Consider the following 16,159-nt stretch of genomic DNA (forward strand, 5'->3'; position numbering starts at 1 on the left):
ACCAGAAACTGAAACACACATTTGTTTGAGGGTATTTCCAGCAAAAGGTTGTTTAAAATCATTATTTCTTCTGCTTGTCTCAATATTTACAGTAAAAAGGGTTTGCAATCCATGTGGTAACAGGCAGTGTTTCGCTTTATGAACAACTAATAAAGTTTGTAAAGAAACCAAATCCTTCAATTTGAGTAGTCCTGACCTCAGAAACAGTCCTGTAGTATGTTCTCTTGGAGCAACTCCATTAATTATTCTTATAACCCTTTTTTGCAAAATAAATAAAGGCATTAAATTAGTAAAATAAGAGTTTCCCCATACCTCCAAACAATACATCAAATATGGCAAAATAAAGGAACAATATAAGATTCTCATTGCCTTATAATTTAACATAAACTTTACTTTGCTCAAAACGGCAATGTTTTTAGAAATTTTATTTCTTACATAAGCTATGTGTGACTTCCATTTAAATTTTTCATCAATGAGTACTCCTAAAAACCTAAATTCTGACACTCTCTCAATAATTATTCCATTTAAAGTCAAACTAACATTATCAGGACATTTTTGATTTGTAAACAACATAAATTTTGTTTTACTTAAGTTCAACGACAGTTTATTTTTATTAAACCATTTCTGAAGTAGGACCAATTCTTGTTCAATAGTTTTCATTAATATGTTTACATTTTTCCCCGATACAAAAAAATTTGTATCGTCCGCAAAAAGAACAAAACGCAAAATCTTTGAATAGTCACAGAGGTCATTAATATATAAAATAAATAATTTAGGCCCCAGCACAGAGCCTTGAGGGACTCCACACTGTATTGTTAACAACTTAGATTCATGGCCTATATACTCTACATATTGTTGTCTATTTTCTAAGTAACTAATAATCCAATTTAATACTACACCTCTAATTCCATATGTCTGTAATTTAGATATCAATATAGCATGATCAAGAGTGTCAAAGGCCTTTTTAAGGTCAATAAAAACTCCAACTGTGTGATTTTTATTCTCCAATTCTGTAGTAATGTCTTCTGTGATTTTCATCAAAGCCATAGCTGTTGAGCGGGTACTTCGAAACCCAAACTGATTATCATGAATCAAAGAATGTTTTTCAAGGAAACAATCAAATTTGTTAACAAAAAGCTTCTCCAGAATTTTTGAAAATTGAGAAAGCAAAGATATAGGCCTATAATTTGTGAGACTATGTCTATCACCAGATTTAAAAAGGGGAATAATTTTAGCCACCCTCATTTTATCTGGAAACATTCAAGATGGCCGAACAGCCCGTACCAGCGTGTAACGTCTGACAAACAAAAACTAAAAACCTTAAAAAAAACCTTAAAGATTGACTACTGCTTGGGGATTTAGATAAAGTGTATTACGATTGAATCATTAAGTTACCATTTAAAGAAAAAAATAGCGCCTAATAATGCCAAAACCAAATCAAAGACGAGGCGAGTTGTTGGATATCGCGCCAGCAAACCAAACCTGCTTGGAGGGAAAGGGTGCGGACAGCGCCGATAATACATCAGAAATACTGAAGGAACTCAAATTATTTCGAATTGAAACGGCAGGGAACTTTGGTGTGCTGAGGAAGGAGGTGAGCGACATAAAACTGAATTTCGAAGAATTAAAAACAAGGGTGAATGACGCCGAACAGAGGATTTCGGACAATGAGGACCGTAATATGGATCTGACTAAGGTGATGTTTCATCTGATGCGCAAACAAAAGTACCTTGAGGAGAAGTGTGAGGGTCTGGAAGGCCGTTCACGGAGAAATAATTTAAGAATTTACTCGGTACCGGAGAAAACAGAAGGAAGTAATATGATTGAGTTTATAGAAAAGCTTATTCGTGAGCAGCTCAATATCCGGGAAGAGATTTACATTGAAAGGGCGCATCGCGCTGCAGTAACAGGTGTCTCCTCCACGGGACGTGCCGCGGACTTCACCAGATCAATTATAGTTTGTTTCCGTAGTTTTAAGGAGAAACAACGAGTATTACATGCTGCATGGTCTCTAAGGGACATTCGGATCAAGAATCAACGGATTTATTTTGATGAGGATTACACTACCGATGTTTTTAAGGAGCGTGCAAAATACAGGAGCGCAAGGAAACAACTCCAGGAGCGAAAAATCAAGTCTCGCATTCTCTATCCCGCAAAACTCATGCTGTTCCTGCAGGATGGAAAGACTAAGATTTTTGAAAATCCACGCAAAGCAGCTGAGGGTCTAAAGGACTTTGGCGTAACGATGGAAGTTCCAAGAAAAGAGTCGGATTGGGACGCAGCGCTTCGGGCTGTAGGATGGCAGTCCCCCCGCAGTAGAAGCAAATCTGCTCCCGCTGGGGAAATAACAGCCAGTGTTGAATCTCTTCGACTTTCCTTGGACAATTATGAAAATGATAAGACACACGACGAATAAGGTATGAGGAGATTACGTTGTGGCAAGCACTAATTTTTTATAATTGAGTGCAATGTCCGCGGTGTGTGAACATATCTTTACACAAGCTGAAAATTTTGAAGGTTGTGTCTATGAACATGATGAACTGGACTCGGAGTTAAATTTATTTCCAAACATAAATGATACATGTATGTATTATACAGATGCAGAATTTACTAGTAAAATAGAAACGGCTGGTTCATTTTCTCTTATTCATTTGAATTGTAGAAGCCTGTATTCAAATTTTAGTAGAATACATGATTATTTGAACACATTACAAAATAAATTTACTGTTATAGCTTTGTCTGAGACCTGGTTAACGGATGAGAAAGGTGCAGAATTTTATTTTGAGGGTTATGAATTGTTTTATGTTAATCGGATTAATAAGAGAGGAGGTGGGGTTGCTCTATATGTTAGTAGTGATCTGAAATGCAAAACAATTGAGTGTATGACTACTGCAACAGAAGATTTAATGGAATGTTTAACTGTTGAGATCGAAATGAAGAAACAGAAGAATATTGTTGTCACATGCATATATAGAACTCCGGGGTCTAGTATTACAGTATTTAACAACAAGCTGGAGCAATTATTAGTTGGGATGAATGAAAATAAATTGTCTGTAATTTGCGGGGACTTCAATATAAATCTCTTGAATGTGTCTAATCATACTAGTAGTTTAGATTTCCTAGATTTAATGTATAGCAGAGGCCTTTATCCTACCATTACTAGGCCTAGCCGAATAACCTCCAGTTGTGCCACATTAATTGATAACATTTTTGTAAATATATTGGAAAAAACAGTCAAAAGTGGTCTTTTGATAAATGACACAACTGATCATTTGCCGATATTTCTAACTCACTTCTGTGAAGTTAAAATAAATAAAGAAAAGTTTAGTAAAGTTATCAGGTTGAGAACTGAGGAAAGATTAAACAGATTTAGGGATGATCTTATGAAAGAACACTGGGACAATGTTTATAGTACAAATAATGTAAATAAGGCTTATGAATTCTTTCTTGAAAAGTATCTATGGTTATATAATAATAATTGCCCAATAAAAATATTGAATGATGAAGCAAGAAATAATAATAAGCTTTGGTTAACGAAGGGTATATTGAAGTCTTGTAAAAAGAAGAATAAGCTTTATCGGGATTTTGTAAAATATCGGACCGTAAATGCAGAAAAAAAATATAAAGCTTATAAAAACAAGCTGACTTCTATAATGAGATGTGCAAAAAAAGATTATTATACAAATTTGTTGATGGAAAACAAAAGCAATATCAAAAGAATGTGGAAAGTCTTAAGGGAGGTTATGGGCAGTAAAATGAATTATAGTCAGCCATTATACTTAATGAATGAACAGAACGTTGAGATAAGTGGTGAAAAAATGTCTGATGAATTTAATTCTTTTTTTGTCAATGTTGGTTCAAATCTTGCCAAAACTATACCATCACATGATGAAAATAAAAGCTGGACAGGTGAAAGCAGAGTCATGCAGTCCCTTTTTTTAAATGAAGTTAGTGAGAGTGAAATTATTTCCACTGTCTCTAAATTAAAAAGCAAATTTTCATGTGATAGTGATGGCTTAGATATGTATATTGTTAAAGAAACTATACGTTGTATTATTAGACCATTAAACTATATAATTATTTTTTAAATATTTTATTTTGTTAAATGCTTTTAAAAAGGTCCGTGGTTAACACAAGCTCAAGATATTTACACATTTAATTCTACAATATAAAATACATCCCTAATACCCCATTCATGATTTTTCTTTTAAGATTTTTACTTGAAAAAGGCTTGTTGTTTACATGTAGCCAAATGGACTACGGAAGCTGTCAGGGACATTAAATGTCGTAACAGCTAACAAATAAACAACAACTCAATAGTCCACTTTCACAGCCTCGCTGGATTTATAATTGCGATCTTGCAAACTTTTTAAACCTTAAACCTTTAAACAAAGACTGAAAGAGTTGTTTGTTTGGTGATGGTGACATCAAAGTCATGCAATAGTTTGTTATAGGCTACATTTATCTTTTTTACTTCTGCCGATTTAGGCTTCAAAATTCATAAAAGTTGTTCATTTGTAAAGATTACCATGATAAACAAAATGTGAAAGAATCATAAACCTTTCTTGGAGTAATGCAATAATGCAATAATTGAAGTTTATGCAATAATTCAACTACAAATGGAAAAATCCTATTGTTTTTATCAAGGGAACAAGGTGATGATAACTTTTTGACTTGAACTATAAAAATAGATCCATATTTTAGACCACTTAACCCTACCTTAACTTAACAACAATCTTATTAACTATTAATAAGCTAAAATGCCAATTCTGCATCCTTTTTGATTAGATTTTTTAAAATCCAGCAACTGAACTGGGATTTATTAGGAATTCCCAATTCAATTCAGAATGGCGCCCGAGCAAGTTCTTCAACAGAGCTATTGTGAACTGTGCTCCGTATCCTATTTGTTGGAGGTGAGAGGCTAGATTGTCTCTCGCTACAGGTCCTCTGCCCTCCCCGGTTTCCCTGTCACCTCATGCCTGATGAATCTGTGTTGTTGATGTTTTCTGGAACTCATTTCTCCAGCCCTGGAGGTTAATTGTCTCTTATTGATTAAGAGCGTGGCCTGGAGAAGCTCAACTCATTGGCACCGATGCACATCTTCACCATGAGGCAGGGCCCTGAACCTCGTCACTCCAGGGAGGACTGTTCCATCCTGGGCTTGCCCCACAGGGACCCGAACCCCTGACCAGTAATATCTTGTGTCGAACAGCCTGTGGAATTGCTCTAGGCTGGTCTTACTCACTGTGAAGAAAAAGGAGCAGGCCACGGGAAAAGTCATTCTCAGCCACAGCGGGCGTGAGAGACCCTGCTAGCCAGTGCTGTCCTGGACTCGCTGTGAAGCTGTCAATCTCTCCAAGATGACACTCAGTGACGGGCCTGTCACAGTTCATCACGGTGGATTGAGACACAGGACCCTGAGCGCACATTACAGACGACAACTCTACAAGTCTAGACTGAAAATGTTTATCAGGCAAAGGCAAAAAAAGAAAAAAGAAGCAAGACGCAGCCCATAAGCATCGCCTTCGCAGAAAATATTTCCATCTTTTTGTCCTCAAAAGAGAAGCAACCTTGCAGTAAATAAACGAAAATGCAATTTATCTTCTCCACGTCCAACATATTGGAGAGCAACCGGCTGTCACAGAGAATACACACAAAAAAACACTGTTTTCCTTATTCCATCTATCAGGTTTAAAGAATAGGTCATCCAAAAAATGAAAACTCTGTCATTGAATCACCTCACATGCTTTTTTTTTTTTTTTTTTCAAATCATCACATACATTTTTTTGAGAATATTTAAGCTTTTCCCATGCAATGACAGTTCATACTAGCAACCTGGTTTGTCAAGTATCTTTAAAGTAGAGTATACGACCAGGTTTGAAGCCATATCATAGCTTTGTGTGAGAAACAGACTATATGGTGTTTTGATTTGATTTTGAATTTGAGTAAAGTTTTGAAATTAAATTCAAATACATTCATACTCTACATTTCCCTGAGCTTGTCTGAGATTTCCTTTATTTTATTTTATTTTATTATATATATTATATTTTTAGACCAATTTAAAGAATAGCATATGCTATATAATAAAACTGTAATATCAGCTTTTTGTGCATTATCCGTCATAACAACAACAACAACAAAAATATTATCCAATTAGCTTATCTGTATTGACAGTCATTTTTAAAAAGTTACCTTTCCATTTTGAATGATATACAGAATGAATATATTTATATTTCACATTTCTCTGACCTTGTCACAAAGCATTCAGGAATCACCGTTATTTAAGTTTAGTTTAATTTATATTTAATTAAATATTTTAAATTGTATTTTATTTTATTTTATTTTTGTTCTTCATCGGAAAAAAAAACAGCAGAATACAGGTTTTGAATAAAAGGATGATTAAATAATGACAGCACTTAAATTTTATAAACTACTGCCTTAAATAACAGTGATCTGAATCAACAAGCCTAATCTGTAATTACAGTATTGGATAGAAGCAAAAAATGTCCAATGCTTGATCAGTGGACGCTATGATGAGTTTCCTCTTTATAAAGCTCTGCTCCCTGTCCACCCACAGCCATCTGCTACGCTCGGCTTTGGACACACAGCTTGGCATTTTGTCCGCGCTGGCAGCTCACCGTGGCAAAAACTGTACTTGCCCATGTTCCTTACAGTCGTCGGGAAAAAAAGTCATATATACAAGAGTGACAAACATGATGAGCATGTTTGTGTGTGTGTGTGTCACGACAGAAGCAGAATAACTCCTCAGCTTGCTTTAAAGACATTACTGCCATTCAAAACCAAAAAGTGTGAAACTGTGATTCGCGGTTGCGGGTGTGCTTTCAGACAACAGTTCTATAAACAAGAAGTTATAGAAAGTTACTTACATTTCAAAGACAACATGATCAGCTATTCGTGTTAGTTTCACTTCTTCAACAGAAAGTGTTTAATAAAATATTATGAACCACATAATAATCACATAATATGTGGTACTTAATATACACTAAATATGATATAAATTATTTAATATGCAGAAATGGATATCACAGCTGCATGCAACTAAACATTGTTTTAAACATTTGCAACACCTCAGGAATGAGTAGAAAAATGAAATGTTCTTCTATACGTCTCTTAGTGGCATTAATATTACTAAAGAATTTTCCCGACAGACTGCATTACAGATAGCGATACGGAAGGCTTACCAAGCCAATGCTCTCCTGTTATCTTGCCAAATCCTTCACGATAAGCCTCCCAGTCACGGAAAAAGTTAACAGAGCCATCTTCTCTGCGTTGAATCACCTGAAAAAAAAAAAGAAAAGAAAAAAATGAAATAGTTTTACATTTAAACACACTGTTATCAATATTATATTCATACAGAGGTGATATATAAACTGCCTACAATAGGAAAATTATTATAGACACCGCTTTAACGCAAACTGTAGCCTTCCCTGAATAATTTAGCCCTCAGAATGGTAAAGTTACAACATCTATCAGCAGGAATAATCCTCATCCTTCAGACTAAACTTCTTCAATGAGAGATGAATGATATATTATCATATGATGGATATTATTTTTATTTTTACTATTTAATATATATTTTTTTTATTTCTTTTTTATTGTTTTTTTATTTTGTGTATGTTCATTTAAAATTTTTACCATTAGATTACACTTAGATTCGCCATTGTCTAACACTCACATAAAATTAGTCTTTACAAAACATTAAATATACAAAAAAATGATATCTTTAGCAAATTGTAAAATTAACATGCATTTTTAAACAGTATATTATAATGTTGCAATTTCTAAATTCACTTGTAGCACTTGTAGCTTTTAGTCTTTTATTTTTATGTTATTTCATCAAAACAGTATACGATTTTTAAATCAGCTAGTTATTATTTATTAGTCATAATATCTTATCAAAAAAATTGTATCAACTTATCTGAATTGGCTAGAATTTTATGCACCATCCATCTATAATTTTTAAGTTAACTTTCAATTTTGAAAGAAATACAAATATTTTTCCACTTCACATTTCTCTGTGCTTGACAAAAGGCATTCTGGGATTGTTACATTAAAATCCTCTCAAGCAGCTCCCTAGGTTTTGGAACACAAAGTTAGACCCATGACCATTATCAGACAGGCAAGCACAGCATTATCTTGTCATATCTTATGTCAACCTTCTGCTTGCTTCTACTTAAAAACAGAAAGCTAATGAATCCTTGTGAAACCTGATTCAGTCTCTAGGTAGCTAACACACACGTCTCTTTCCTGCAGGTACATCCTTTGTCTTTGGTATGCAGATGTATTCTTTACTCTGAGAAGAATGAAGAGGAAACATAAATTGACTGGAGATGGATATTTCAGGAGTGTGGTGCAGAGGACACATGTAGACGGGTCGGGGTCCTCAAGGGAAAGGTGACACATACGTGGAATTCAAAGTGAAATTCAGACACTAATTGACTCCTGATCCTTTTATAGAATTAATCAGGCAGGCCGTGGATCAATGGCTGTTGAAAATGCCAGCAAAGGAGAAGTCTTGCCATCAATGTAAATGAGCCAAGCACAGCGCCCTTCTCACTTGCTCACCAGTGCCTGCCAAGACGAAAACACACATGCCTCCAGGGACAGTTCCCAGAGGAACACCCTCACCTAAACGGGAGTCGGGAAGAACTCAAGGAACTCAACACTCAAGGAAAACCACTTTCTGACCTCAGTTAGAAATAATACAACCATCTACCTGTTTATCAGATGACATTGATGTCAACGTGTTTGTTTAAAATAAGCCAAGAATTTAAGAGGTATGTAAATATTACTTAGCATGAATATTTCATTAGGAATTAATAATAATAGTTCGGAATAGTTCACTTTTACTGTATGTCAAATTTCACACCCTCGTGTCATTCCAAACCTGTATGACTTTTATCAGTTTTATCAATTACATTTTTAAAGGATTATTTGACTCAGTAGTAAAAATGACAAATGCACAATAAAACTACTAAAAATGAAATTACAAAAAAATGTATACTCTAATAATACACTGCTTTTAATACAGTTATAAAAAAAACAATTTTAGAGACATGTTCTTAAATGTGATTCATATATAACATATTGCATGCATGCACAGTTTTATGTCAGTTAACTGACCACAGCATTGCATGCATGTTGTTTCCTTCACGAATTTGATATGAAATACAGGCAACATCGTGCAATTGAAAATCACACGCTTGCGAGCACAGTACAGTTTCCACACTTTTTTAATAAAATAACAAAATGACATTTTCCCGACCTCTGAATGTTGTCTAAGAATGAAACGTACTATTCGGACTATTAGTAGCACCTGAGTATAAGTCGCATCAGTCCAAAAATACGTCATGATGAGGAAAAAAACATATAAGTCGCGCTTATTTAGAACCAAGAACCAAGAGAAAACATTACCGTCTACAGCCACGAGAGGGCGCTCTGTTTTCAGCCCTCTCACAGCTGTAGACAGTAATGTTTTCTATTGGTTAATTTCTCTTGGTTCATTTCTCTCGGTTCATGTCAAATTAATTTTGATAAATAAGTCGCACCTGACTATAAGTCGCAGGACCAGCCAAACTATGAAAAAATTGCGACTTATAGTTCGGAAAATATGGTACTTTGCGCAATCAAATGCTGCCACATGTGAAAATCATGTTTGTGTCACTAGAAACGCATGGATTCACATACTCACGTAGGAGTTTCAGTGCTTAATATACTGAAAATGATTTTTTTCTCATTAGAGGAGTTTATGTTTAGCTAAGGGGCTTTATGTGTGATAACAGACAACACAAGAAGACCTGTGAGTGGGACCTTCCGGGCATGTGATCTTGGAAAACATAGCCGCTCTCTCAATAAAACATGCCAACACTCTGTGCAGGTGCTTTGGGCTGCATTCAAAATTAATGGATGTGGCTTGACTCTGAATAAATCCTTTCATTGGTTCCCCTTCCAATCCACAGAGCAACCAAAAAGATTTGAATTATTCACCATAATCTCTGTAAATGAACACTGAGTCACCTTTCAGCAGTGGGCTCACTTAATCTTTATTGTACCTCGAGTATAAAACAGGTAATTAAAATACAGGGAAATTTTCGTGTTCCGATAAATATTTCATAAGTGCTGCTTTGAATATTCCCACCGGTGCAGCATGAGCAGACTTAAAGCGAGGCGGAAAAATCAGATGCATATTTCAGGTGGACACATTTTGAGGCATTCCTAGGGTTCAGAGAGGGGATAATGGGGGTGACCGATGGCTTCAGGCCTGTTATGTCAATGCACAGCCGACTAAAAACATTTGATGCACTAAATATATGCAAATAAAGATTCTTCTTATTCCGCTGTCTCCACGAAGGAACATAGGGCCTCAACAACAATTTTCAGCCAGCTCGGTTTTGGGCAACTCTCTTCAGCTGGGCCCACGACCATCCTGCTGCCTTCCTCTCTGCTTCTATGCATCATTTCCAAGTTTTGGACTACACACTCTTCTCTTTCCTTGTGGGTTCCACTCCATTGCCTGTTTGGTGAAGTTTTCAGGGATCTTGCACAGAATGTGACCTATCCAGCCCCATTTCCTCTTTCATATTTCTTGGCCAATAGGCAGCTGATCTGGAGTTTGAGATTTTTTCTGGCAATCTGATTTGTACTATATATAATGGAGGCAAATGTTAATAAAGGTCCGGAGTTTGTTTGTGGGTGTTTTTGACAGCCTCTTGAAGAGATTAGGGCTATAAATTTTACAAATGTATTTTTGTGTAGGACATATAATATCCTATAAAAAATGTCAGACTATAATAGGGTAAAATACACCATCAAACCTGTAAATGGTAAAATAACTTAAAATCAATACATGAGGCTGTCAAAATCAAATAAATAATACACGTTTTTGCTAAATACATGTATACGATAATAGCTATATATAATATTTTAATTTAATGAAAACGATATATATATATATATATATATATATATATATATATATATATATATATATATATATATATATATATAAACATTTTCGTTACTTAAAAAAGTAAAATAAAGCAGGAAAAAAAATATTTTATTTTAGCTAGCTGTCAAAGCAACATTTCTCATTTTTATTTAGCTTATTTTGATTCGCTAAAATAACTTACAAATTGAAAGAACTATATATAATTATATATTATATATAATTAATTGTATATTTATTTATCTTATTATATAGATATAGATATAGAGATAACTACTAACTTTGACACATTACTAACATTAAACATAAACGCAGAAAAAAAAGACTCGTCTCTGCACCAGATGAGGGGCATGCACCATCGTTGTCTGATATGTTCAGTGGAATTCTGCAAGAAAGTGCCTCAAATAATAATAATACGTTGGCTATTTTGTTCTTTAGGCTACTATATATATATACACACACAGACACATACATAATATCAGATTGTAGCCATATTTATGCTAGATTTTCTGCTAGATTTCTGCTTTAATTTGATAAAAAAATTTATTTATGCCCTGGCCCTATTTAAATACACTCTCTCAAATATTTCTCAAATGTCAGGCAGATGACAAGCTCAACTGCTCAACAGCTAGATGGTTATCTGTCTGAAGTCCCCATCCCCAGAAGTGATAACAGTCTTGCCAACTGGAGAAGTAATGCACTTTCTAGTCCTACATAGAAAAATTTCAAATGCACTTCACCTAAATGCACTTTGTTTTTATGAGAGAACTGTTCTTTTTAAAACCTTTCTGCACGCCAGTAGGCCTGTACATTATTATTAAATATACACATGAATGGGATACATTTTTAGTTTGAATTTTATTTTATACTGTGCATTGTTGCAATGTGCTTAATAAATATTTGCATCATTTGTAATTATGTATTTTTATGTTTTTTTTTTTTTTTTATAAGTTATGTAATTGTAATTATCTTTGAAACTTTAATATTAATTTATGCAATTGCAATGTCTTAATTTTAGTAAAGTTAGTACACGGTCATAGCAATAAATGCAATGGTACTAATAATTGGCATAATTTCTTTCGGTGTTTCGGTTTCGGTTTTCGGCCTTGGTTTTCTCTTTTACGGTTTTCGGTTTCGGCAAAGAATTTTCATTTCGGTGCATCCCTAAATAAAACCTATACTCTAATACTCTCACTGACACTAAAACTACACCGATATGTAACATTAAATATTAGCACAGCATATCATTACATGTAACTAAATATATAAATAGTTACATTCAAAATAGTTAATATTAATAATAATATTTTACATGTGATTGTTTTAATAATTGAAATAATGAAATTATTGACAGCCCTAGTAAGGATGCTAATCAATATTATTATCATGTGGTCATAAACAGAAGCGAACCACTGTGTACTGCTTTTGCGTTTGTTTTCCTCCGTTCATCTATTTCCGTTAGCCCAATTCCAGAGCCAGACTCCAGCTGATGTGTCCCAAAAGCAATTTCTCCAGTTACAATGAATCTCCAATGGCAGCAGAGCACACGGCGGCAGACGTGAGTCCTTCGACGCAGATGAGGCTCAGCTCCAGGTCGCTGCATCGGGCCGCAAACGGTCACACACTTTGTCTGAAGCGCTAACGTAGATGGATGACCTTGTTCCACGGGAGACGAGAAGTTCTTCAGTTTCACAATTGCCACAGACTCGCAAGTGCACAATTCAGACAGAGAATGAGCCGGACAATCTTCCCTCCTTAAGACAGTTCACTTGAGTCACTCGCTCAGAAGGAAAGCGGCCTTAAGAATCGTCTTGCTATCTCTTAATTATCTATGCTTTGATTTGCGGCACAACGGCAGACGGCACACAGCGAGGCCCGGGGAGTTTTGAAACTCCTCTAGCGAGCTGGTAAAAATTAATAATCGTTCTCAGAGGCTGAACCTCTCTCATATTAGCTGAAGTATTTCATTTGCAGTCAATGTAAGATAGGGGAGTGTGTGAAAGATTAAAAGGAAAATGAGAATTGTGTTGAATATTCAGAAATGATGGGAGTGTTTTGGCTCCCTTGAGCGAATTAGATTACGAATTTATTTCACCGTTTTGCAGCCGATGGCTAGGTTTAATTCTAAAGAAGAGGAAAAGAAGTGAGAGTTTATTGGTCTTACAATGGTTCTATAATATCTGATTTATCTTTTGGAGTGCAGGTAATGACCTCTGTAATTTCTCAAGAGATATCCTTTGTAATCTACCTCATTTTTCATTGTTTTGCTAGGTTGGTTAGAAGAGAGAACTAATTATCCACAGGCCAGATAAGACATGGGGGAGACCAAATCTTGTTGTCAGTGTTTTCTTGCAGATGAGTATTTTATTTTTGAAAGACACATCCAATAAAGTCTTGAAAAAAATGCACGTTTCCACTGTCATTCTAAGAAATATAGTTTATTTAACAGTGGGGCATGTTGCCTCAGTAGAACTGGCTATTAAAACACCTATTACAACAAATATTTTAATGAATAAAATGACAACACATAAAATGATGACACACAATAAAAAAATGAAATTATGTATCAGTTGATAAAAAAGTGGCTGTGTGATTGATAGGAAAAATGCTAATTACATTATATATTTTTTCTAAATGCTACGGATATTATATTTTATATAATACTACTACTAATAATAATAGGAGGATGCAATATCTCTATTCTTCTACTTATTATTATTATTATTATTATTATTACTTAAAGTAATAATTACAATTATTATTATTATTATTATTATTATTATTATTATTATTATTATTAAAATACATTATAATAAATTATACATTTTTTATAAATAATTTAATTTAATTTAATTTAATTTAAATTATTTTAAAATGTATTTTAATTTTGCTAAAACAATATATATATATATATATATATATATATATATATATATATATATATATATATATATATAAAATAATAATAAAACTACTAATTTGGCCTGTAAAAAGTGGTTTCAGAAAGCAAACATCAACACAAATAACTGTTTGTCCTTTGGCCTGGCATCAAATTTGATCAAAAACACAGTCAATGACATGCAGCACTGTAAAATAAAACACACAAACAACATGGGCCATGTATAATTTAGCCTCCTTAATGAAATGCATAAAAATACTTTGCATGCAGAACTGGATCTTTAATATCCACCGAGTGACAGCGAAAACAGACTTCTGAAAGAAATCAGTGACCTTTTATTTGGACACCAGACAAAACCTGTAATTAAAAAATGTCCTAAACTTCAATGATACGCTTTTTTCACATTTATTAACCGCACATGTTGCAAAATATACAAATACTGTCACTCCTTTAGGTAAACAGCCTTTCTGAGCTTGTAGTGGAACATTTGTGGGCTATAAACGCTGCAGCAGTGTGGGCTGTTTTTCACTAGGTACTGGCAGGTTTGGTTTCATATTGCTGAGAGCAGAGAAAACAACCCTGCTGCAAAAAATATCTGAAATCAAATCATGTCGTTCGTTCATATTCCCCATTGAGATCCCTCCCGCAGCCAGCAGTTGCACAACAGACCGCTGGTAACAATCTGCTGGGCTGGAACAAGAGAAGACATTCAGTGCCAAAAAACACAGCCTCCTCCTGTCACTCTGACAGAAAACAGAGTCTGACCACACACAGGGCAAAGAGGTGGAGGATTTGACAATGGTCTCTCGGAGGGCTGTCAATCAACGGAGGTATAAACTTGTGGCATCTCCACCTCTGGTTGCACTGGCGGAGGGTCAGAGGCGGTGACTGAGCGCCCTTAGAGCGCCACAGATGTGTCCGCTTCCAGCAACAGCAATACTGTCTGTCATCTGTATTGTTCCAAAACTAAAAATCGATGTTGACGGTACACAACATGAGAGAGCAGTTCAGAGCGGCTTAACGAGCAATTAATATGGTCGATTTAGTGATAAGTCAGCACAAGGATTTTCATTGAAAATTTATTGGTTTTCCTTCAATTTGTTTAATCTTAAGAGTAGTCTAAAAAGTATTTAATTTATACTTCAAAATGCTCTAAATTACATTATATGACAAATTATTGCATTATGCTTTTTCTAAGAAACACATTTCACAAAAAGATGTTTGTTAGCCCTAGTCAAAAAAAAAAGTCATATATTTATTTCATATTAAGTATAGTTCAAAATATATTAACATATTTACTGACATATCACGGATATAAAAATAATAATTAAACTTTATTTGGAGTACCACCTATAAGTTGCACCAAAGTAAAAGTCGCATCAGTCCAAAAATACATCATGACGAGGAAAAAAACATATATAAGTCGCACTGGACTATAAGACGCATTTATTTAGAACCAAGAGAAAACATTACCGTCTACAGCCGACGGTATCAGAGGGCGCTCTATGTTTTCAGTGTAGGCTTCAGGAGCACTGAGCATCATAGAGCGCCCTCTCGCGGCTGGAGACGGTAATGTTTTCTCTTGGTTCATTTCTCTCGGTTCATGTCAAATTAATTTTGATAAATAAGTTGCACCTGACTGTAAGTGGCAGGACCAGTCAAACTATGAAAAAGTCCGGAAAATACAGAGGAGTATAAGATCTTTGAATAATAGAGTTTTAACAGTTTTTAAATGCAAGATATTTTAAGTGTACCAAAAGTATACTTGCATCAGTTTCCCTTCAGCGCAATTAAATATCCTTCAGTATATATTTAGTTGGACTTCTGTACTACTTCTGCACAATTAAAGTGCATTAAGTACAAAACTAGTTGTTACAATTTAGTATACCAAAAGTACAACTGCAACTTTCTTAATTTATCTTATTTTATGTTCTATAGCTTATGTTAAGCTGCTGTAGCCTTAATGTTTATGTATAATAATTTTTTTGTTTAATCCAATAATATATTTCTTTCTAAATCTGGAATTTGGAATTTATTTATTCTGTTTTTTTTTTCTGGCTAAAACGTAACTAAAATCTATACTAATGATATGTTGTAACTGGCGCAGTTTAGGGAAATATATTTTCAAAATGAAAATCTATTGTATTTAAACCTTCAATACAAAAATATTATTACAAAATATTCTTCAAGGAGCAAACCAATAGCAATATTACCCCTCCCCCCCAACAAAGAAAATAAATAAATAAATAAAAACTAAAAATAAATAAATAATAATAATAAATGAATACAATAAA

At 34.3% G+C, this 16,159-nt stretch overlaps 2 protein-coding genes across 4 annotated transcripts in view; one reads left to right on the forward strand and one right to left on the reverse strand.

Annotated features, from left to right (window-relative positions):
• fibcd1a (fibrinogen C domain containing 1a) overlaps positions 1–16,159 on the reverse strand; it is a 118,240-nt gene that overhangs the window by 30,755 nt on the left and 71,326 nt on the right. For all 3 annotated transcript variants that reach the window (XM_052564258.1, XM_052564257.1, XM_052564256.1), the window contains one exon: positions 7,203–7,299. In XM_052564258.1, coding sequence (XP_052420218.1) covers positions 7,203–7,299 — 97 coding nt within the window. The remainder of the gene's footprint in view (positions 1–7,202; positions 7,300–16,159) is intronic.
• Positions 1,267–8,979, forward strand: LOC127964091 (uncharacterized). Its single transcript, XM_052564259.1, has 2 exons — positions 1,267–2,417; positions 8,275–8,979. Exon 1 carries the CDS (start codon positions 1,424–1,426, stop codon positions 2,414–2,416), a length of 993 nt encoding a protein of 330 aa, XP_052420219.1. The 5' UTR covers positions 1,267–1,423; the 3' UTR covers position 2,417; positions 8,275–8,979.

The sequence above is a fragment of the Carassius gibelio genome, chromosome B8 (assembly GCF_023724105.1).
Source record: "Carassius gibelio isolate Cgi1373 ecotype wild population from Czech Republic chromosome B8, carGib1.2-hapl.c, whole genome shotgun sequence".
NCBI lineage: Eukaryota > Metazoa > Chordata > Actinopteri > Cypriniformes > Cyprinidae > Carassius > Carassius gibelio.